General features: G+C 39.9%; 3 protein-coding genes across 5 annotated transcripts in view; 2 read left to right on the top strand and 1 right to left on the bottom strand.

The window, feature by feature from the left end:
- lonp1 (lon peptidase 1, mitochondrial) overlaps window positions 1–4,031 on the bottom strand; it is a 29,711-nt gene extending 25,680 nt beyond the window's left edge. The window contains exons 1-4 of the mRNA XM_046391083.1: window positions 3,010–4,031; window positions 1,951–2,039; window positions 978–1,097; window positions 662–824 (exon numbers count right to left, since the gene is read on the bottom strand). Of these exons, the coding sequence (XP_046247039.1) occupies window positions 662–824; window positions 978–1,097; window positions 1,951–2,039; window positions 3,010–3,786 (1,149 nt within the window). The 5' untranslated portion in view covers window positions 3,787–4,031. The remainder of the gene's footprint in view (window positions 1–661; window positions 825–977; window positions 1,098–1,950; window positions 2,040–3,009) is intronic.
- An 856-nt stretch (window positions 4,032–4,887) lies between these two features.
- On the top strand, window positions 4,888–15,765 carry dohh (deoxyhypusine hydroxylase/monooxygenase). 3 transcript variants are annotated; one of them, XM_046391087.1, is made up of 7 exons: window positions 4,888–4,929; window positions 5,264–5,389; window positions 6,069–6,175; window positions 7,590–7,757; window positions 11,608–11,684; window positions 13,336–13,591; window positions 15,098–15,765. In XM_046391087.1, the coding sequence occupies exons 3-7, from the start codon at window positions 6,070–6,072 to the stop codon at window positions 15,406–15,408; spliced, it is 918 nt and encodes a 305-aa protein (XP_046247043.1). In that variant the 5' UTR covers window positions 4,888–4,929; window positions 5,264–5,389; window position 6,069; the 3' UTR covers window positions 15,409–15,765. The 3 variants fall into 3 exon arrangements, with proteins under 3 accessions (XP_046247043.1, XP_046247041.1, XP_046247042.1); XM_046391085.1 differs by having other exon boundaries at window positions 4,889–4,929; window positions 5,264–5,418; XM_046391086.1 differs by lacking the exon at window positions 4,888–4,929 and having other exon boundaries at window positions 5,261–5,418.
- Window positions 15,766–15,910: 145 nt separating this feature from the next.
- rsph4a (radial spoke head component 4A) lies at window positions 15,911–23,470 on the top strand. The gene is made up of 7 exons (XM_046391084.1): window positions 15,911–18,127; window positions 19,764–19,986; window positions 20,712–20,978; window positions 21,258–21,707; window positions 21,798–21,942; window positions 22,950–23,067; window positions 23,171–23,470. The coding sequence occupies exons 1-7, from the start codon at window positions 18,021–18,023 to the stop codon at window positions 23,400–23,402; spliced, it is 1,542 nt and encodes a 513-aa protein (XP_046247040.1). The 5' UTR covers window positions 15,911–18,020; the 3' UTR covers window positions 23,403–23,470.
- The last annotated feature ends 758 nt before the right edge of the window (window positions 23,471–24,228 follow it).

Here is a 24,228-nt window from a genome sequence, read left to right as displayed (position 1 = left end):
AAGAATCGTACTTCTCACTTTGAGGTCTACTTCTAGGGCCATGTTTGCTGTAGAGAGCAAAAAAGAGAATGAAGCTAAAGACTAAAGAAGATATCAATTACCTTGTAATACTGAACCGAACAGTCAATGGAAAAAAGTGAGGGGTTTTTGGTATTTCCTCAGTTTATTGTGTATTTGTTATGATCTGTATTAGGCAATAGCAGGTGTGTGTATGTATTTTCTGTATGTAAATTGTAGATATTTGACTTAAAGTTATTGTGGGAGAGCATATCAGCCTAGACTACGGGCATATATACCAACTGGGAAGGTGGTGTGAGGCATTTAGAGACTGGGGGTCATGTTAGATGTCACCTCTGTTACTGGAATCTGTTCCACTTGTGAGACTGCTTTTGTTGTCCATCGGTGTGCTAAATGTCTGATGAGAGTTATGGAACTTTTATCATTTGTTTATGAGACTTATAAAATTCAGAGCATTTCTCCACCAGGTTTTACAACTCCATCCTGAAGGGTTCACCACCACCACCACAACAACAAACCTTTGTGGATTAAGGTTCAAAAGATTGTTTAAGTGTCCTGCTTACTTTTTTGTCTGAACAATGCTACCAATTGACAGCATGCATAGAGGGCTACTGATTTGGCATGTAAAGGTCACATTACAGACCTTGTCCTCCAGCTGCTCTGCCAGAGAACCTCTTTGGTCCTTCCGTTCACGTTTGGATTTGCGTCTTGGTGTAGGCTTGGGTTGGGATTCTGACTCAGACTCTGTATCAGGGGATACTGCTGCCTCCTCTAAATCCACATCCAGTTGTCTTGTGATGCGGATCCTGACACACCACAGTAAACATATAGCACAGTTTGACACAAGGTACAGGCAACAGTGTGCCATGGAGAGTAGCACCTATAGATTTTCATTCCAACCAATCATTATATCTTTAACCAAAATATTCTTGCACACTAGCTCCATTAATGTTTTTAACCTGCGATGTCCCATGACGATCATCCTCAGTTTGTCTCCCAGGTCCTGCATCTCATGAATCTGAACAAAGGTTCCTGTAGAGTAGATGGCATCTAGGGACTCCACTACATCTGACTCATTGCTGCAAGAAATAGAAACACTCATTACTACCAACACACAAACACTGACACAGGTTCTATGCACATTTGATTACTACTTGACTGGTACTAACACAGTTTACTATAAATCAGATCGCATTAGGCTTGCTGCCATTGCTGGGAGTACAGGGTCAAAGCTTTTTTTTTTAAACATCACATAATCAGATGACAGACACATGATAAACCAGGAGGATTGGGTGTCAAACTAAAAAAAGCAAAAGCACCTCTTTGGCAGTATTTTGGATTTAAACCCAATGCTAATAGTTAACCTGATAACACTAATGAGAGTAAAGAAGTTGAGATGTGCAGTGCTTCATTTTGCCATGGCGGCTCTTTGTTCTATTACTCCCATAAAGCGTATGCAACTACTCCCTGTGATACTTCAAACTGATCTCCTACATTGTAAATTGTCAACACTGTAAACATTTTTTTGATGACCAATAGCAGTTAAGTCAGCAGCAATTTCATACGGTGTTCTACAGATATTGAGTGTCTTTTCGTGTAAATTAATCGTAACACCAGTGTTTATTAATCAGTGAAAAAATTTCTTCACTATGGCATCTCTGCATCACATCAAATACAAACAATGGAATTCCCTCAAATGGATGAGATACATTATGCTACATTATGCTACATTGCGCTGCATTCTTGAAGCTGCTTCAAAATAGAAGTACCGCAGTGCACACTTGTGTAAAACAGCTGCAATCAAAAATATGAGGTAAAGAGGTAAGACCAGTAAAATTAGTGAAGACCATGTAAACAGATAGAAAGGGGGTACAGGTCTCCTTCTCAGGTCTGTATCAACCTGACTTTCTGCAATTCTAGCATAAAACTTACTTATCATCTTTCTTAAGGAAGACTCCAGCATACGGCTGAGCCAGACGAACTTTCCTCCTCAACAGCTCCATTAATGCTTTGTTCTTTACCTAACGGGAAGATAAACACAAGCACTTGAAAACATGTAACTTTAACCTTTGGTTGCAATAGTAATCATGCCCAACATGGGATTTCTAAAGGAAGGAAACTTTCAGGACAGTCTTATTCAATAACAATCTGAATTAAATGCAACTTTTATTGCATAGCTGACAAAGGAAGTAGCTAAAGAGTGAGCAATCTAGCTTTTTGCCATCTCTGTTATGAATTACATATGCTCAGTACCAAAGTGAGCCAACGACAATGTTATTACGCAATCAGTGCTGCAGCATTTTCCACTACTCTAGAGACATATCACGTGAGAATAAATTCTGACTGTACCCTTTCGCACTGATGACAAAAGCAGGATGATGAAACTGGATGTAAAAAAGGGGGTTTTGGTTAAAATTTTGATGTTGACACCAACCATGTGTAGCACAGTAAAAGACATCACAGCAGATGGGAATGCAAGGATCTCAGCCTTTCTGTTGTGAATTTCAAACCCGTTTGCCTGAGCCGTGTCGGTGAGCTAACCAGTGTACCTGTATGCTCAATTAAACTCACATCACCACAGCAAACTTCTGAGTTGGACTTTAGTCAATTTCAGCTGACATAACACTGATAAGATCAATTTGCCTTTATCAGGATTATTTTCTTATAGTGGAACAAATTTTCCCAGAGTCACTGAGAACATTACACAAATGTTTACATTTTCTTGTGTAAAATAAGAGAAATGACGCTTTAAGGCGTTACAACACATGATGGAGGGACTGACATAAACCACGGCATCTTCTAAAACAGCAAAACCAGACTTGCAAGACAGACAGACAGAAAGAACAGTAATACCAGCTAACCTGTACGACAACATAAGAGGCATCCAAGAGTTTTCACTCTATAAACCGCGTGGCTGTGTGACTGCATCATCCCTTGGTCTTGAACCCAGGGTAACAGCGCACAGAACATGTAACGTTACGTCAGCCTCACCTCTATAATCTTGATGAAGCGGGGGAAGACTGGGTTCCTGCTCACAGCAATCAGCGGCACATTGGGAAACACCTCCGGGACCATCATGGGAGTGAGAGCCGTCATTTGAGGTCCACTGTACGGACCTCCCCCATTCCCCCCAGCCTCTTCTCCTCCAGAGCCTGGGCTTTCCCCACCGTCCTCCCCAGAGAAGCCTGCACCGCCGGCCGGATTGCCGAACGTCCTGCTCAGAATCATGTAAGGTCGAGAGGTCGGTGTGAGGAAATCGGTTTGGCCGTCGAAAACGGCTCCGACCCGCATCCACCGGTGAGATCTGACGGTCACCCTAGAGCCAGCTGTCATTGCTGCGTTGACTTGACTGCTGGAGAAGCAGTTGGTACAGGTATTATGAGAAGTCCGGGCATTGGTATAGAACCGTGAGGGCTGGAGCCGGCTCAGGGCTGACAAGTCGCTCAGATGAGAGCTAATACCGCCGCCCCTGAACACTGCAGGCCAGTTTGATTTCATAACAAGGAGTTGTCTTTGCAGTTGTCTCGCAGCGTCGAGCATCTTCATGCAGGCTGCCATGTTGGTCTCGAGCTTTCTACAGCACGTGACGGACCTTATTCCGTCAATGTTTGATGACGTAGCTAGTCGTCTATCCAAAGAAACTACAATATAGGAAGGACTCCCACATTTGGGGGGCGTGTTAAAATGGCGGACTGAGCGGTCTAACTTTCTGCAGGCTCTGAGACCTAACTTTAAATTTAAGTTCACTCTCTTAACGCAGACAAACATGACCGGAGGTAGCAAAGACCACTGCTACTCATTAGCAGCTCTTTAACAAGCCTGTGATGATGATGATGATGATATAGACTGCATGGACCAGCAAGAAAGTGAAGAAGCGTCTCCAAGACTGGCTCGCGACACACGACCAGACAGGCAACATACACCGCAAAGCAGTCCGAACCCGGGGGCGTCTCCAACAGCGTCCTTTTAATGCAATTCAGAGCCGATCGGCCGTTCGATGCACTTAGTGACCACATTCAAGGGTTTGAATGGCAAATACGGAGGCGGTTATCAAGATCAAAGAGTCGGTTGACGCGAACACGTCGGCCTTGGAATAAATAATAGAAGATTTGGTCAAGCTAAAGAAGTAGATGGTTACACTACAGAAAGATGTAGGTATGATGTAGGTATTCACTGAGACTGTTTCAGCTAATGTTGTAATATGTTCCTGACGATGTGGACCTTTCTAATGTAAGCTAAGAAGCTTTATTTCTCATAATTATTTAATTAGGCTTTTCAGTGACTGACTGTTGGTCAACTTTATTATATTAGAGCAGAGTGTTGTGGCTGTGTTGCTTTAACAAACACGTTTGTAAAAATAAACTCGTTTATAAATCATGATGTTTTAAGTGTCCTGTCCTTTGGTATGCTATTTAACTGGTCTACTCGGCAAATTGTGCTCATTTAGTGATCCGTTCGCTGAACGTATACTCCACCTTACATTCAGTGAAGGAACACTGAACATGCACCGTTCCCTCGCAAATTGTTGCAATGAGAGTCACGCATTTTCTCAAACTGGGTTTTACACACTACTTGTTACACACTGTGTCCTGCTGTACGTGAGTTGGCAATTAAGCAGAGTTTAAAAAAAGGTTAGTTTTCTCCGAGGTACACATGAACACAACACACCCCTATCTCCCTCCGCCGCTCCTGCCCAGTGCCTGCTACAGCTGGTGAGTCTCACTCTCTTCTCATTACTGCCAGCACAACGTTTTAAGTTGGTTTATCTGGAGACTAAATCTGTTAAAACAACGGGGAACAACGGTCGCCACGAAAGTGTATCCCTCAGAGGAAAATGGTTCAGGAGATTGTAGTTCATTGAGTGATTCATTCACCGAGTGATTAAACCTAAACTAAAAGCTAAATAAGAAGGTAAATCTGAAAACATGAACTTTGTAACTAAAAATATAAGACCTCAAATACTGAAACATATGTGAAAGTGAAAACAGAAAATTTATTCAAAATAATTTTCAGAACTGAATAAAAATTGTATTTAAACTTCCCTACACTTGTTTTAGTTCGAGTACTGTATTGTATTTATTATATGTATGTATTGTATTGTATTTCAAAAGTTCAAAATCGAAATTCCAACTTTCAGTTCAGATCCTTTTTAAATAAATGGAACTTTTGCCTCTGATTTGGCTCCATACAACACAAACACTCCTGAATAGTTTTCCTTACGCCAATTTGTTTTATCTATGTACAGAACATTAGCGATTTATTTCTGGAAATTCTGAACAATTATCCCGGAACAATTATCCCGGAACCTTGTTTCGCCAGCGGAAGTTGCTGGAGTCAACCGCGTGCAGCTGCATCGGTGGTGAAGACTCAGGTGTGGAATACAGTCTGTAGTCAGTGAAGGTTGGTGTGGTTTATCGCGAAATTTGCTCTCGTTAGCATCATGTCTTAGTGTTGTATCACTTTAATTCTATGTTTTCTAAGTTTGAGAAATGCTCAGCTTGGTTTCATTGAGCTTTTCTAAAATCTAAGCAGCTAACAGTTAGCTTCAGCCGAGTCAGTCTTTCATAACGCAGTGAACCTGTTACCCGTAACGTGGCGCATACGGAAAATCTAGTCTAACTGGGATATTATTCCAATGTGTAGTAGAAAACTGGGTTTTGTATCTATGACAGTAGTTTTGAAAATGTAAATGTGTATGTTTGGATATGTAACTGAAATTTTGTTAACTTGTAAAGATGTTTCTGTATTCAACCGTTGAATTACATGTTTTCGCTTAATTTTGTATATTTTTGTTTTCGCTTGCGAACTCTGCATTTCTTGGCTGACTGTGTCTTTTTATGTCTCGTACTTCACGTTATCACAGCTGAGGATATTACTGTTTTGATTGGGAACAGGATTGTCTTATCTCAGAACTATCAATCTATCTACCTGTCTATCTATCAGTGCTTTAAAGAAGGACTGGTTTAATAGTCTTAGGGAACAGGGGCATAATGTAGTGTTTCAGATCAGCAAACCAAATAAGTAAAGCTGTCTGTCTCTCTGTGCGGCAGTATGGCGAGTGTTGAGCAGGTGGCAGCAGTAGGACAGGTTCTGGTGGACCCAGGACTCGACCTGACCCGGCGCTTCAGAGCCTTATTCACCCTGAAGAACCTGGGAGGTAAAACATGTCCACAAAACAGTGACACATACATGACAGTGAGAAATGGTAACAATTGTAATAACTGAATCTAGCTCAAGTTACAGTCAGATGAATATTGGCAAAGTGACTTAAACGTTTTGCCAGACTGATAAAAACCCATTATATATTATTAATACCTCAATTACATAATATAACATATTATATTGTATCGCATGTAGAACAAGATAATTAATGGTTAAAATGAGTTCATCATATTTTCATTGCGACATGAACATGCATCCTAAACATATGTGAAAGGCTTACTGAAACATGAAGAATAATAAGAATTATTTCACTTACTTGCTATTCACCATTCTCTGTCAAGCAGAGCAAGGTTTCCAGGTGATTTCTTTTTTGGGTATTGTTTTGATGTGTGAGTGTATCTTCAACAAGTTCCTTCACTGATTACAGAGTCCACTTTCCACAACAAAACTATAAGCAATAATTATAAACTTGACAGCACAGAGGACACTTGTAGCTTAAACTTTCAGCTTCTGAAATAAATCTCTACTTTAATGGAACTCGGAGTTTATCAGGAGGACTGTATGAACCCGGACTGTGCTTGTGTACTTTTGGATGTGGGAAAAAATGCAGAATATTAAAAACTAAAATTAGAGCCTGACCAATATGGTCAATGTCTTGGAAGATTTATATGATCAGTGAAGATATGCTGATTTGCCTCACAGTGTCCTTTTTAATGAGAAGGTGGCTAACCCTATTTCATTGTTGCATGTTTTACAAGGAATTGTTGGTACAAGCAACTGTTCAGCTAAAGGCAACAATTAGCAAACAGAAACACATACTGACGAACTGCTAAAGCAAGTGACGCTGAACGCTTACATACCCGGCATCTTATACTTAATTCTCACTGACTAACTTTTGTGATTGTGAATTTTGACTGCCTAATCTCATTTGGATATTATTGATGATCATTGATTATCTGAGAAACTCCTTCCTTTTTAACAAATCAATTTATCAGTGTATTTTTCAGTTCACATGCACTTCATGACTAAATTGTAGGCATTTTCATTTTTTCAATTTTTTTTGTGATTTTCACCCTTGAGGGCACTTTCCTAATATGATAAATGTCAATTTTGTATCATTAAGTGTGAATTACAACAGTTCCATTTTGTTTGTATCCATTTGTGAACACTGAAATTAGTGTTAAAATCCTATGCGGTTTTCTAATTATGAGAATTCTGAATTTTCTGAGAATATTTTTCTTTTGTATGTAATTGTGCATGAGTTACATGAGAGCACCATGAATAAATGTTCACCTTTGGAAAGTCAAGATGAGATAAGATAACACCTTCCTGGACACTCCAGGCTGTCCTACAGTCTCGTATTGTGTTATACTGTATTGTACTGATTTAAGCTGTAACCTGTGTGTCAGGTGCTGATGCTATAGAATGGATCAGTAAGGCCTTCACTGATGAGTCTGCCCTGCTGAAACATGAGCTGGCCTACTGCTTGGGACAGATGCAAGACAGACGAGCCATACCCACATTGACTGCTGTACTCAAAGATACACAACAGGAGCCGATGGTCAGGCATGAAGCAGGTAAACTTTCACATAAACATGCAAGCACACACTGAGACATCAGCTCACTATCAAACACGCTTAACTTGGTCTGTGCACTAAGATTGCACAAGTGTGTGCTTCTATATTGTATAGGCTTCGCCATCTAAGAGCTGTCGCTATTGGGTTTATCCCTTGCGTGCAGACGCATTCTACGAGACTTGCGTTGGCCCCGTTTTTCTTTTTTTTCCCAATGTGAGTATGGTGTGTTTCGCACTGACACACAGCCTCTGCCATGATGAATAGTGAAGAGACTGTTTCACATGCTCACTGTAAAGCGCTGTTAGAGTCTGTGTGCCGGGGCGATTGGTTCACGGCTATCGACCTAAAAGACGCATACTTTCATGTCCCCATCAGCCCCAAACACAGGAAATTCCTGCATTTCTCTTTCGACGGGGTGCAGTTTCAGTTCAACTGTTTCCCTATCAGGTATTCTCTGGCTCATGTGTGCCCTTAGAGCCCCTATGCAGGAAATGCGTCAGAGTGCTGTTTTATTTGGACAATCTGATGATAATGGCAGCATCCAGAGAGTGCGTGGCTCTCCCCACAGTGGAGTTCTTGAGTCACCTGTTACTGCTGGATTTTGACATAAACTGGCAAAAGAGCTCTCCTCTTACCTCCCAGCCCGTAACTTATCTGGGAGTGTGTCTGGATTCACTCATCATGAAGGCAATGCTGTGCCCCTCCAGAGAACAAGTGCTCTCCTGTTGTGCATCAGGCCTCACAAAGTGGCAATGGCTTTGTCTGTGATGTGCGTGCTGGGCATGATGTCGGCCAGTCATGTGGTGGTCCCTCTTAGCCTTCTCCACATGAGAAAGATCCAGAGCTACAGAGTAGTAATTGAATGGAAATAAATTATGACTAAACAGTAGTAATCACAGAAGGTTTCAAGCAGAACCGGAGCAGGACGTCCAACCACGATCTATGGGACCTTGCGAGGTGAGAAGGCACGAGGGCTCCGGGGAAGAAGTTGAGTTAGTAACATGCATTAATGGGACATAAATTTGTACAGAAGGAGAGGGAGAGGAAGAGAGAGCTCAGTGCGTCATGGGAGATCCCCTAGCAGTCTAAGCCTATAGCAGCATAACTAGGGGCCGGCCTAGGCCAGCCCTAACTATAAGCATTATTAAAAAGGAAAGTTTTAGGTCTACTCTTAAACATACAGAGGGTGCCCGCCTCCCGAACCGAAACCGGAAGATGGTTCCACAGTAGAACAGATTAAAAAAAAAAGGCTCTGGTTCCCGATCTACTTTTGAAGACTCTAGGAACCACAAGTAACCCTGCATATTGAATGTAAAACTCTGGTGGGATAACAGGGTACTATCAACTGTTCACATTTTGATGGTGCCTGGCCGTTCAGAGCTTTATATGTGAGGAATTTTAAACTCTATCCTGGATTTTACATGCAGCCAATGTAGAGAAGCCAGTACAGGAGAAATATGATCTCTCATGCTGGTTCTTGTGAGTAATCGTGCTGCAGTGTTCTGGATTAGCTGGAGAATCTTTAGAGACTTATTGGGACAACCTGATAAAAGGGAGTTACAGTAATCCAGCCTGATTACTATACTAATTATAGTATAGTATAATTAGTATAATAAAATACTAATTTTTCTGCATCTTTCTGACTCAGAGTGTGCCTAATTTTTGCAATATTGCAGAGGTGAAAGAATGCAGTCTTTGAAATGTGTGTTATGTGTGTTAAAGGACATGTCCTGATTAAAGATAACTCTTAAATTCCTTACAGTGGAGCTTGAGGCCACGGCTAAGCCATCTAGGGTTGCAATATCATTGGATAATCATCCAGGTTTCTTTAAGACATACCATGCCGTCTCTGTGCTATGATGGGCTCCTGTTGGTTTAGATGAAAATATGGTTCACTTCAGCTGATGAAGGTCAGTGGGAGAAATGCAGTCAAGATAATTATCTGGTTCTACTGCTGTTTCTAAGGCTCCACTGTTTGAAGGTAGATCAGTACCAGTTGAGGCTAGCAGGTGTTGAATTTTAGATAGATAGATAGATATATCTCAAGGAAATTCAATTGAATGCAACTGGACTTAGTTATTTGTCTTTGAAGACGTTTCATCTCTCATCCAAGAGGCTTCATCAGTTCATGCTCGCTTTCAAGCGAGCCTAGTCAAGCGAGTCCCAGACAAATAACTAAGTCCAGTTGCATTCGATTGAATTTCCTTGAGATAACCATGACCTGGATGAATGAGAATATTCACAGGCTCATAGATAGATATACTTTATTTATCCCAGGCTGGGGAATTACAGTGCAGCAGCAGCATTACACACAGTGATGATACTGTGAAAGAAAGGAAAAACCTATACAAAAAATCTTAACATAGCTACAAAGCAATATAAAAAAGTGTAAAAATGTTTTACAAAATGTTTAATGTTTAAAATCTTGTCATTAAAAAAGGTCATAAAGTCATTGCTGCTGAGGGTTACAGACATACAAGGCTCGATAGCACTATGGCTCTCTGTCAGCCTGGCTACAGTGCTGAAGAGAAATCTGGGATTATGCTTGTTATCCTCAATTAATTTCGAGTAATAGGCCTCTCTGGCAGTCCGTAGGGCCTTCCTATACGATCTAAGTCTGTCTTGCCGATTTTAGTGAGATTCTGTGAGTTTGGAGGAACGTCATTTCCTTTCAAATTTTTGTGCATTTTGCTTTAATATGCAAACCTCAGTATTATACTAAATCTAAGTAAATCTAAGTAAATCTGCAACACCAAACACCAGGTGAGCGAGCAGGTTAGACAAAATAAATCTATATTATAATCTAATATTAATTCATTCAGTAGTACAGCTTTAGATGATAGAAACGTTTAACAGTCCACATTTAATTCTCCTATTTGTTGTAGCTGTGGAGGTGTTGGTGTTGATCTTTATTAGATTTTTATGTATAACACCTCTTTTTGTATCTGATTTAATTAATTTAGGTGGTTGGAGGCCAGACTCAGTCAGATTTCTAGATATGAGAGCTGCTCCATCCAAAGTGGGATGAATGCCGTCTCTCCTAATGAGACCAGGTCTTCTCCAAAAGGTCTGCCAATTATCTACAAAGTCCACATCATTTGCTGGACACCACCTCGACAGCCAGCGATTGAATGGTGACATTTAGCTAAATATGTCATCACTGGTGAGATTGGGCAGGAGTCCAGTGAAAACTACGGAGTCCGACATGGTCTTTGCAAATGTACGCACTGATTCAACATTACCGGTAATATTTGTGACCTCCGACTAGTGCAGCCCTCTTGGTTTAAATGTCATTTGTGACTGGCTGGATGGGTTGGGTTGTCATTTGCCAAGCAAGTCTGTTCTTCCCAAACACACTGTCAAACAAGGATTCTATCAAGTAGACAGGGTGCTGTTTTAGCCCTGCCGTACTGCAGAATATAGTGTTGGCCTTAATAGAGACAATATATTAAATTTAGCATAAAAAATTTGCTGCTTAAAAGGATTATGAGTGGAACTATAACATTTTGCAATGTCCCATTAATTTAATAGTTTAAAAGTTAGATAGTTTTTTACATCTAGATTAAATTGTTCTCAACTTTAACATTTCTTACTTTTGGTTGGTTGACAAGTGTAAGTTTAAGCTTCTGTTTAAACATCAGTGAATTTATTTGTTAGGAAAATTGTTGGTCTTGAGTCAGATGTTGTAGTTATTGCAATATTTATATGTTTCTTTTTCCTCTCAAACAGAGATATCAGGTCGTAGATTTTTAGTTCTAACTCAGATTTAATACTTTACTTGAACTGCATTAGGCAACATTGCTGTGTGAATGTGCCTGTGTGTCACTCCAACTGTATGTCTGTTTTTTAGGGGAAGCTCTGGGAGCAATTGGGGATCCTGTGGTTCTGGACCTACTCAAAGAATACAGTGATGATCCTGTCATGGAGGTATGGACATAATACAAAAACTTGTTAAGCACTTTGAACAAAAATGTTATGTAAGTAGTCATTATTTAAATACTTAGGGCGCCGGATTCGATTATCTTTGGTATTTAACGTACTGTGACAGTAGTAAAAGTAGATCAAAATAAAATGGTAAAACAGTTTGAGGCAGACTTCTGTAACCGAACAGAAGGTTGATAATGATGAATACAGCGAGTGAGCACTCAGATGTTGGCCTCTCATTTGGGTATGACTCTGCTGAAAATGTTGCCATCCACCGTGACAGAATCGGTTACTTTGTGCCTGATATAAGGCATCTTTGGTTTGTGGAGATAATTTCTGCACATTCCTTTGACACAGCCCCTTTTACATCTATTGTTATGCCAAAATACCAAGGCAAATTATTTGTATGTGAAAACCTACTTATCAATAGTCTGGACCATGGTTCATTCTACATTATTGGATGGCAGTGCATCAGGCATTAGATTACATCTCCACAAGCGTCTCAAATGATCACTTGAAATTCTCACTTCCCTGTTCGATATTATGCAGGACTACAAGAGTCACATAAATATTACACATTGCATTACTCTACACTTTATTTAGCAGACACTGTCATCCAAAGCAACTTACAGAATGAGTAATAACAAGTTTCAGTACAACAGAATTAGATTAAAGCAATAAAAGCTCAAACATAATTAAAGGTGGAAAGCAGGAGAACATGAAAGAGTGAAATGGTGTTAGAAGGTTAGGGTTGTGAAGAAGTTGCAGTTGGAAGATAGTAATAAACATAGTAGTAATAAACAATTTAATTAATTGATAACTAGTTGTAAAAAGAGGCATAAATATTTTTTTCCATGTAAATTTATTAATCTTTAAATAACCAGACTAGACTAAATTAACTTATTATTTTTTACACTGAATTGCAAATAAATGTATTGTTATTTCATATTTTAATGTGCAATCTCTAATGGGCTCCATCTCTATTTTCTTTGAGCCACTTTGAAAAGCTAGTGTTTATGGAAAGCCTTTTTATTGTTTTTGGTTGTCATTTTTAGGTCTATTTTCATTCTTAACTTTTTCAGCTACACTGTATTTCACTCTGAAAACTACACTTGCACCCACTCTTTTTATATTTTATTTTTTGTTGTATTTTACGCTTTTGTTCCGCAGTGTTGCAGTGCTGTGTTTAATTTTTGTTTATCTTTGTTGTAAAGCACTTTGTAACGTTGGTTTTGATATTTTTTATATCTTCAAATTGGTTTTCTTTTTAATATCCCTTTTAATATCTTTTATTTCTTTTTGGTTTTGCTAATTCTGTTTTAGTGTTTTATTACCGTATTTATTTTTATTCAGTATTTAGTTGTTTAAGTATTTATTCATTTATACTTATTTATTTATTTATTTTTGTTTGTCCTATTTTATTTTATTTTATTTTATTCTGTGTTCTTCTGACATTCCTACAAAGATTGATGTGTTTATGGTGATTTAATTTTAACACTGTAATATGTGATTCTAATTAGAGTCGTTATCCTGAAGGAGTGAAAATAACGTCTAAAATCAGTTTTAAATGGATTAATCTGTTTTTGTATCAGTTATAAAGCCAAATGCATATCTTCACATACATTTCTGCTACACTCCCCAACATTCCCCATAGGTTGCAGAAACGTGCCAGTTGGCTGTTCATCGTTTGGAGTGGCTGCAGAGTGGAGGAGAGAAACGGCTGGATGATGCAAACACAGATAAGAACCCCTACTGTTCTGTAGACCCAGCCCCTCCAGCAGTGAGAAAGAGTCTGTCAGAGCTGCGCTTGATCCTGTTGGATGAGAGTCTGCCACTCTTTGAACGCTATCGGGCCATGTTTGCCTTGCGCAACCTTGGCAGCGAGGAAGCTGTTCTCGCACTTGGAGACGGTGGGTTACAATATTGCACTTAAGCGTTATATTTGTCCATCACTGCAGTCATTACAAAACTATCTTAAAAGTTTTGCTCCTTTTCATGTTTTGAACTCGGTTTTATTTTTTTTGTGAATTGGAGCATTTTGTAATAGTCATCATTTGCACTGAATTTTGGAGAGATTTTTATTTTTTATTGTAGTACAACAGTGACAGTCCCAAAATTATGCACATTCTGGTCTTTGACTACCATCCAAAAGAACTCAACATCACAGTCACTGAACAGCTCATAAAATTAATACTTAAGAGTGTGGAAGATTAAAATTCTTAATTGATCATTAATAAACAAGTGGCCCTTCCATCCAGAGATGCCCCAGGCACAGAAATTGGGTTGGTATTGGGTAATAAGTATTTAGTATAAATCCATTAAATTTTGGCATTACCAGAACATGGTAGTTTGGTTTGCTGGCAACTGGTTTACACCAATTGCAGGTGTCACTGGTATCTTGGTACATTTTTGCTGGGTATATGTGTAATACCCCTGAAAAGAACCTTACACTGCAATAGACCATGCCTAGCTCACAGCAAACAGAAGAGTGGACTAGGTCAAGGATATGGTACCATCGGTTGTCAGGTATTAGCACACAATTCCCTACTCCAAAATCTATTCAGTTCAGTTTATTTATATAGCGCCAATTCACAACAAAAGTTATCTCATGACACTTTCCAATTAGAGCAGGTCTAGACCAAACTCTTTAATTAAAACTCTTCAGATTCAGATTTAAGGAGTGAGTGGAGTTTTAAATTATGTAGGTGAAGCCTTTTTTGACAGGATCTAAAGTGAGGAGGGAATCAGTGAGACAGATAAATTACCAAAAAAACCCCACAATGTTCAGATGTTTTAAGATGAACTTCTATATACAGCTATATTTTTGTCTTGACTGTTGACCTTAATCTTAGTATATGTATGAGAAACTTCTGGCATTAGTGTGAACAGATTTGTACCATAACGTCACTTTTACAACAGGCATGCACGCATGAACAACAGAAAATGTTTCTGCTAAGACAGTCCAACAACAAAATTTATGCTGGTGCAGTAGTGTAGAGATTGTCCATCAGCTTTTCAGGCTGAGATCAAGAGGCCTTAAAGGGCTTTGTGAAGTACCTTCACATATATCTATTTACAACCTGCCGTTTTTCTGTCATCATTGCTTTTGTCCTATTTGATTAAAAGTAACCGTGATGTGGGCGTGCTCAGTGGGTGAAAAACCACATGAATTCTGATCTCACTGTTCACATCAGAAAAGACTAGATTCCATGTGATTAACACTATAATCATAAAATGAAATTAAGAAAAAAGAAACGGATCTGAGTCTTGAACATTGAGTGTACTGGAACGGTAATGATATTGCGAAATCTTAGATATTATACACGTACCCTGCTTCTCAGTGAAGCAGCCCTGCAATAACGGAGGAGTAGTGTTGGCCACTGCCTAAACTTTTCTTTGACCATCTTTGTTTCCAGGCCTGCAGTGCTCCAGCGCTCTGTTCCGTCATGAGATTGGCTATGTCCTGGGTCAGATGCAGCACCCGGCAGCGGTGCCAGCCTTGCGCGCAGCTCTGGAGCATTCCACAGAGAACCCCATGGTTCGACATGAGGCGGCAGAGGCTCTTGGCTCCATCGGCAGAGAGGAGTGTGTGGCTGTGCTGCAGCATTACCGTGAAGACAGAGAACGTGTTGTGAAGGAGAGCTGTGAGGTTGCTCTGGATATGCTGGAGTATGAAAACAGCGACCAATTTCAGTATGCAGATGGACTTGTCAGGTTACAGGGTTGAAAGTCAATATCCCATCTAAAGAGGTTTTCAGAACCCAAATCCTGCTCTGTTCTGTTACCTGACACATCTGGACAGCTGTGCTATGTTGGATCCTGCAGGAAGCTTTACACTCTGTACTTGACACATGAAATCAAAACTAAAACTGTCAAAGCCTAAACAAACCAGACAAGACTGATGAGCTGCAGCAGGGCTCTTAACCTTTTGACGTGTGGGTGTTGCTGTGTGGGGAACAGGGAGAGGGGACACTCCTGTTTGCTCTTTCCCTCCTCAAGATTCCAACGCATCGCGTGTTATGTGCTATTTGCGTTTTCTCCAATCACAGTCAGTGACAATAAACAGTAACACAGTGTTTATACATGTAAATGTTGAAGTGTTTAACAGCTCAGGTCTGAGTTCACAATTCACCTCGAAGTGTTTTTATACTTCTAATAATAATCATAATAATTATGATTATTATTATTGTAGTAGTAGTTGTATCTTTTTTGCTCTAATTTGGAATTTATAAGAGGCTCCCCCTCTTTTTTGCTCACATTCTCAGGTTATATTTTAAGGACTTTTGCTCTGCAGGTTTATTACTTTGTTTGCTATATTGGATAGTTGTAATTTAAGCATTGGTTCTGATCAAGGATGCACTACAATTTATTTTGCCGCACGTCACTTCATTCATCTTATAACTAATTAAGATAAGGCAACTATCTAGCAACTTTTTTGCAGTATGTTGGGAAAGTTGAAGGCGAAGTGCACTTGAAACAGTAATTTGCTTAAGAGATTAAAATGTAAAATTGTAGTAAAACTGCTCCTCTGGTTAATTTGTTGCCAGATTAATGTAGAACACAGTTCATAATTTTAATCTGGGAAAGGCTCCAGCCCACACGCAACCCTGACGGATAAGCGGTATAGAAAATGGATGGATGGATGGGTGGATCTTTATATATCTATACACAGCCAGATGTGCAATATATGTGAAAATAAATCTGTTTACATTTATGTTGTGAAGGTTTTTCATCCCTTCAGTCCTACAGCTCAGTTTCAGCAATGTGATATAGATTTGTATTTGCATATCTGCAAATGCAACTGATTATGTTGTTACCACAGTTAATTTTTTCTACATACACTCAGAGAGAGGCAACACATGAAAAGCTAAAGCGTGAATGAATAAGGGGAGAAACAACACAATACAGATTTTTCTATACATGAGGCTCACTGAATGGTAGAAGAGAAGAAGTGTGGAAATTATGCTCTGGCCTTTGTGGTCACCAGTTGTCAACCAAAGTGAACACCTATGGAAAATTCAAGTTGGGAAAATCTCTCCACCATCATCAAAAGGCCAAAAAAGGTAATATCTTTTGAAAGAATAGCAATGAGAGCATTTTGTATTTTACTGTACTTTCCCAAATACAACCTCAATTCCAAAAAAGTCAGGAGGCTGTATTAAACCCTAATAGAACAGTGAAATAGTTTGTTCATTCAGACATTCTGACGAAGAATTTCCCTATGGGGATAAATAAAGGAATTCTGATTCTGATGTGCTCAGGCTGAGTACAAACTTAACATATTTTGTTTTTTTTATTATTTGTTTGTTGTTTTGTAAATACATCCTTATCGATCCCTGCAACACATCTCAAACAGGTTGAGACGGCCAACCAAAGAGTAAGCTGTGGAATGCTCAAAAAATGCCTATTTGAAACATTGATCAGACATTCATGAGCAAGGATGTGATGAGATCCCAGACTTTGTAAAACGGGATCATTTGGGGTTTTTTATGTATTTTATGAAAACACTGAAATATCGTAGATCTGTTTGCGATCTGAAGCCCTGAACAGTTCTTGTTCTCCATCTATTGGGGAACTTTTCAAGGAATCACACCTGTGTCTGTAACTTTTGTCCAATAACGTTTTTTCAGTGAACTGAGCTAAATACTATGCAGAATTTTACTACTTAGTGTCTGGAGATTAGTATGATTGATGTCATCCTGGGATCTGGTGATTAGTACCATTAATGTCTTCCTGAGGTTTGGTGATTAGTAGGAATGACGGTTTCCAGCCCCCCCGCTTCGTGGTGTATTGGAAAGGTCATTGGTTAATTTTCAGATGTTTACACCTCTTTTGTTAAACAGTTACTATATTAAGCGTCCAACAGAGACCTCTCGGTAGAGTGATCTTTTTTTGGCCTGGGTCCACTCGCATGTATTTGATGCTATGCTTCTTGTAATAAACTTCTTACACAAGCAAGAAGAAGTAATCTCCTTCAACATCTTCACATCATCGCTATCAAATATACAACACTGCTACTATTACTACTACTACCGGTAATAATAATAAATGTATCTAGATACCAACGTCAGTATTGTTTTGCTTTTCTTAGCGTTTTCTTCCTCCATGGGGCTATAGCCACTCTGTTACAGTAACCATAGCAACCGATGATGTTTGGTTTTTCGCTGCCATTGTTTGTGGTGGCACCGTTGATGCACTTAGCTAGATACACTAAGCTAGATACCTGCTAGCTTTGAACATCTGCCCGTCGTGTAGCTATCGTTAGTCTGTATTTATCTGAAGTTGGCGTCAAGTGAAATAACAACGAAATTAACAAATCAAATAAACAGGTGAGGAACGATGGACACTCCGGACAGGAACCAAGACAGAGGTCAACAGATCCTTCAGTCAGCTGTCTCATTCAAGGCTGCCCTTCTGAAAAGCAACACTAAAAACAACCTCAACCTGTAAGTAACGCGTGAGTGAGTAATTCTCGCCCATGGCTGCGATTTCTGCAGCTTGACAAATCAACCAATTATGCAGGACCACCTTCCCATGTAAATGTGAAAAGTACATCTCCAAAGAAGAGGAAAAAACTTTTACTATGACAGGTATTTCACCACATTCAGTAACACTGTTTTCAGTTCTACGTTACTGTCGGCAATTGCGAATCCAAATCCAAAACCAGCATATAGTTGTCTCCAACACGCCGCTACATCCGAGGCAACATAGCTCGTTAAGTGGCAAAAAGAAAAAATTCGGGTCACCGAAATTCCCTGAACTTCTCTCAGGGCCGGAGCTGAGAGTAGCTGCGTTAGCAATTCTCAAGACTGCAGACGGTTTCTAACATTACTGATGCTATCAAAGTTGCTTGGCTGACCTGTTAAATCAACTAATGAGATTAATACAGCAAACAGCCTATTCCAAGAAACAGGCTTATTCCCTTCTAAAAGTTAACTGGATAACCTAACTAAATTAGTAAACTAATTTTGTTCCCTTCTAAAAGTTAACTGGTTAACCTAGCTAAATTAGTAAACTAATTTCGTAAATTGGCTGTTTTTAAAGTGGAGTACAGGGATGCCTAAGAGTCCCTTGAGGGAGTTCCAGGTTTTTGTCTATTGTATATTTGTATGTGTCTATTTGTATTGTCTATAAGTAACTCAAAGACAGAATGTGTTTTGACGATAGCTTTCATACACTTTGTGGTATAAAACATTTTGTGATGTATCAGTTTGTGGGTCATTGATGTGAAAAAGTTTGGGAACCACTTAATGAGCTGACCTGAGCCTTCATGTAACCAGAGTTAATAATGAAAACAGAGATTGTAAAGTTTGAGAAACAACAGAAAATGTGGAGAGCAACAGCCTTCTGAAAACCCTGATAAAACTACAGAAAAACGCAAAAAATACAATCAAGCCAACACTAAGCTAAAAATGAGACAATGCCAACGGGCACAGATATAACAGAAAGAGCAACAGAAGAGACAAAACCAAACAACAGACACATCAGATGAGGAGCACGAATGAGACGACCCACCACCCAGCCCTAACAGAACATGTAATATCGAGTAATGTGTTGTTTATCAACTGGTGCTTCTTGTAATCCGTTGATCTTGCTATAGCAACAATGGCTGAATAACTCTACAAACGAGGCTGTCTTTTGTTGTGGCGAACGAGTCATGTCAGTCTGAGCAGCATGCTGATATGGTGGTTAGCACTGTTGCCTCACAGTAAGAGGCTTCCAGGTTTGAATCCCGGTTTGGAGTTTGCATATTCTCCCTGTGTCTGTGTGGGTTTTCTCCCACACTCCCAAAAACATGCACATTAGGTTAACTGGCTACTCTACATTGCCCCTAGGTGTGAGTGTGAGAGTGTGTGGTTGGCTGTGGTTGCCCTCCCTGCCACGACAGATAACAAACCCATGCAACCACTTTCTTACTTTTTTCTAAGGAAAACACTTGCGTTCTGTACTAGGACGAATTTGAATTATAACTGTGTGCTTCTATGTGTGAATAACATTTCTGGATGTACATTCTTTAAAATGCCCAATAGAATAGTCAAACATTTATGAATACTTCACTGATGTTATTCTTAAATGTTCCAGCTACGACCATCTCACTCGGGTGCTGTTAAAGGTGATGGATGAGCATCCACCGAATGTGGTGGATGTGATAGAAGACTTGAGCCGTGATGTGAAGCGGGGTTTACTTGAAGACAAACAGAGCATTCTGCAAGACTATCCACAGTCCACAGCTATTGAGATGCTGGCCGAGCAGCAGCGGCTGCTGTTTTATCGGCCAGAAGAGACTGACCAGGAGGAAGAACTGGTATGGGCTACATTACAAATGCACATTTGTTTTGATTTGTAGGGGGAAAGGACACAGGCATTTTGGCGTACCTGTGCAACACCGGGTTGAAGTGAAAGTTTATTAGACATATAGTGAAGCCATGTCACATATCCCTGTTATCTGAACACCACTCTATTTATTTATTTTTGTTTATTTATGTATTTATTTAGTTTTGGGTGACAGTAGTCCAGTTCGTGGGGATGTGACATTGTAACTACTGGGTTACTGACTCAGATTCAGCAAGGACCAGTTGATATGAATTGTGGGCTGGCAGCTGTAGAGTTGACAGTGTACCCTTTGGGCACTGCCAGGGTACTTTTGAGCAAGTCATCAAATCATTTTTTTTATTTACACATTAGCTTATTACAACTGATGGTATGTGCATAAGATGATATGAAGTATTAATTACAATTAGTCCTCAACAGTCGTCCTCCTTGACCATTTTTATTCAGTCTTTTCAACTGTTATTCATCCAGGGTCCTTGCTGTTTCACTGATGTAGTGTTCAGCAGATCTTATAAAACCTGTTAACCATTATAATGTTGCCTACATTTTTAATTTTAAAAAATACATAGATTAGAAGATTACATAAATTTCCTATTATTGGGCTGATATATGTTGTCCACCCCTAATATGGAATCAACATTTTTAATGTACATGGACCTGAATTTGCATAACTAAAGACGATTTATTGGTCTTCACCAGGTGGAAACTGCTCTTCCTAATGTGAGTGAGGTTGGCTTCTACTTGGAGCATGTTGGAGTGGGTCTGGGGAGAGACGAAATGCAGAGGGTCTTCCTTGCACTCAAGCAGCTCGCTGAGTCGCAGGCACTGCTGCATTGCAGACTGTGGGGAAAGATTCTGGGAACAGAGAGCAGTTATATCATTGCTGAAGTTGAGTACAGAGATGGAGAGGAAGAGGAGGAGCAGAGCATTGAAGAAGAGGAGAAAGAAACCGAGAATGAAAAAGAGGTGCGGACACATCGATGATTAACTGTGTTTTTTGTAGAAATGAACCTGAATCACCTCACTCATCTCTTTTCTCAGTTGCATTTCAATTTAAATTGAAATAAAGATAGAGATAAATTATGATAATAATGAAAATATCTTTATGTTATCATTTATTTAGCATATTTTATTTTTTTGTTTGCAATTTCTATTTTCTATTGTGATTGTGATGATTTGGAAATTTGCTTTGAAATGAACTGTCTGTGATTAGTTTATCTGGTCCTGTGGTGGCTTTGTTTTCAGATGGATCCACCTCCTCAGTCCACCTATAAACCCTTACCAGTGGTGCCAAAGGAGGCCATAGGAACAGGTGCTAACAAGTTTGTTTATTATGTGTGCAAAGAGCCTGGTTTTCCTTGGGTGAAGCTCCCTTCAGTCAGTCCTGCACAGATCACTGCTGCTCGCCAAATTCGGAAATTCTTCACCGGGAGACTGGACAACCCAATTGTGAGCTACCCACCTTTCCCTGGGAATGAAGCCAACTATCTCAGAGCACAGATTGCTCGAATCTCTGCTGGCACACAGGTCAGCCCCCAGGGTTTCTTTCAAACTGTGGAAGAGGAAGGTGATGAGGAAGACGAGGCACCCAGGGACAGCTATGAAATAAATCCTGACTTTGAAGGTGTTCCAGTTTCTGAGATGGCTGAGTCTTTATCTACCTGGGTACATCATGTTCAGCACATCCTCCAGCAGGTATGAGTTCAATCAAAGCAGGTGCATTTAACATTTTCTTAGCTGATGTAAACATGTGCTTCATTAACGTGGGCATGTGGACTATTTAAGGGACGCTGTACTTGGGTGAACTTGGCTGTGAAAACAGGTGAAGACTCAAATGAGGAAAGAGAAGCTGAAGAGAAGGAAGAGGAGCCTGATGAGCCTGAGCCAGAAGTTGGACCCCCTTTGCTCACACCCCTCTCCCAAGATGCAGGTCAGTCTTTGACTTTTATGGACAGACCAGTATTGGGTTCAAAATGTAAGGAATTCAAAAGGAATTTCTTCTGGGGATTCAACATGAAAAAATGCCCTGCTGCTTCACTATCAAAATAAGGACCTTCTAACAACTCGTAATCTATCGAAATTTTCTATCTAATATTACTTTAATTACAGGCTGCTGTCCACCTACTCTATTTTTATTATGCAGCCAAATAGGTGAGGTTGTATCTTAAAGTAGAAGCAACAGTTAGCAATGTGATACAATCAATATAACAAGCTTTTTTTTGCAGCAGTTAGCACTGTCACCTCATAGCAAGAGGGTTCCAGGTTCGAATCCCGGTCTGGGCCCTTCTATGTGGAGTTTGCATGTTCTCCCTGTGCCTGCGTGGGTTTTCTCCGGGTACTCTGGCTTCCTCCCACAATACCAAAAACATGCACATTAGGTTAATTGGCTACTCTACATTGCCCCTAGGTGTGAGTGTGAGAGTGTGTGGTTGTTTGTCTTCGTGTGTCAGCCCTGCGATTGACTGGCGACCAGTCCAGGGTGTACCACGCCTCTCGCCCGTAGTCAGCTGGGATAGGCTCCAGCTCCCCCGCGACCCTGACGGATAAGCGGTATAGAAAATGGATGGATGGATGGATGGAAGTTTTTTTTTAATATCATGATGGCTCAGGCCAAATAATGAAACTTTGAGCAGGTGTTGCTCTAAGATTATTTCTTTTTCATTGTCTTCATCTCATTATTCATATGTCTGTTCTCTGCTGGATACTAATAACAGTGAGCTCCTGTTTTTCACCCGTCATTTCTTTGGTTACCAATGCTCATTACTCTGTGGTCAGTCATCATCAACTCAGACAGCAGTGGCAAATAGCTGTGTGCCTGTTGTGCAGTATGTTATATACACATACTGCATACTATATTTTTATCGATGAATATGAATAAAATAGTATGCACTGTATCTTTCTTTTGTCTTCATATAACTTCATATTTGTGTCTCTCAGATATTTTCAATACCCCTCCCTGGAGCTCAAAGATGTCCTCCACTCTCACCTGTCAGCATGCAGTAGCTGTGCTGCGTTCTAACCTCTGGCCGGGGGCATATGCATATGCTTGTGGAAAGTAAGTGAAAAAAAATCACAAAATTCTGACTTCCTGTGTTTGATTCCCAATGGTAAGGAAATGTTACAATTTACACACAACCATGTGCTGTCCTTTAATATAGGAAGTTTGAGAACATATATGTTGGATGGGGTCTGAAGTATGCAGGTGAAGGGTACAGCCCACCCGTCCCCCCGCTACCACAGGCAGAATATACCAGTGGACCAGAAATCACAGAGGCCCTGGACCCATCACTGGAAGAGGAGCAGGCACTGAAAGAATCTTTAGAGGAGCAGCTAGCTGCCCAGGAAGAGATAGTGGACACAGACGAAGAGGAGGAGGAAGATGATGACTGAGAAAATATTATATTTAGCTTTCAAGTATTTATTTGTAATTCAGTTAACAAATAAATCTGTTTACTCAGCCCCATGAGCAAGCACTTGGTGACAATGGCAAGGATAAACCTTCTTTTAGAAGGCAGACTCCTCCTTAAATTTAGCCACAACACTATCAGATAGACATCTAGTGTAGGAAATTTTTCATCATGGCTTGTGGTCACGTAGGTAATAGAAATTCAGTGTTCAGAGTTACTAAACAATGGTCAGATAGAAAAGGATTTGGTGGAAAGATTATTGATAAGTTCGATTTTAATAGCATATATCAGAGAAAGGTCGAGAGTGTGATTAAAACAATGAGTGGGTTTATGTACACATTGACAGAAGCCAATAGACACACAAATGCTGAACAAAGGCTGTCGTTGTCATTGTCCTCATGAATATTGAAATCATCCACAATAATTACTTTATTTGTTTTAAGGACTGAACTTGATAAAAACTGAGAATTTCGATAGAAATTCAGGTTAGGGACCAAGACCCTGCTACACTGTTTTCTAAGTTGGGTAGGAAAGAATAAGAATAAGGCTTTCAAATTAGTTATAATGTATAATAGAGTTCAGACTTCGGATTGATTGATAGGTTTAAGTCAAAAAAATGAAAATGAATGAAATTGAAAGTGACATATTTTGTCATTGGAGGGAACTCACTCCAATGAAATTTGTGCTCTGCATTTAACCCACCCAAGTGACGTGCACACACACACAGCAAACCCGGGGCAGTGGGCGACCGCGTGCAGCGCCCGGGGAGCAGTGGGGGTTAGGTACCTCAGCCATGGACACCGGTACGG

The sequence above is a fragment of the Scatophagus argus genome, chromosome 6 (assembly GCF_020382885.2).
Source record: "Scatophagus argus isolate fScaArg1 chromosome 6, fScaArg1.pri, whole genome shotgun sequence".
NCBI lineage: Eukaryota > Metazoa > Chordata > Actinopteri > Scatophagidae > Scatophagus > Scatophagus argus.
The sequence above is the reverse complement of the archived record's forward strand: the minus strand, read 5'-3'. Positions and strand labels throughout refer to the sequence as shown.

What these genes read in the sequence shown, in the direction of transcription:
- rsph4a (XM_046391084.1), top strand. Translation starts at nt 18,021, where the DNA reads ATGGACACTCCGGACAGGAACCAAGACAGAGGTCAACAGATCCTTCAG. An exon ending in TTCAGCACATCCTCCAGCAG is followed by an intron (nt 21,708 to 21,797) that starts GTATGAGTTCAA and finishes GGACTATTTAAG; the next exon opens with GGACGCTGTACTTGGGTGAA. An exon ending in TATGCATATGCTTGTGGAAA is followed by an intron (nt 23,068 to 23,170) that starts GTAAGTGAAAAA and finishes CCTTTAATATAG; the next exon opens with GAAGTTTGAGAACATATATG.
- dohh (XM_046391087.1), top strand. Translation starts at nt 6,070, where the DNA reads ATGGCGAGTGTTGAGCAGGTGGCAGCAGTAGGACAGGTTCTGGTGGAC. An exon ending in GATGGTCAGGCATGAAGCAG is followed by an intron (nt 7,758 to 11,607) that starts GTAAACTTTCAC and finishes TCTGTTTTTTAG; the next exon opens with GGGAAGCTCTGGGAGCAATT. An exon ending in GTGATGATCCTGTCATGGAG is followed by an intron (nt 11,685 to 13,335) that starts GTATGGACATAA and finishes CATTCCCCATAG; the next exon opens with GTTGCAGAAACGTGCCAGTT.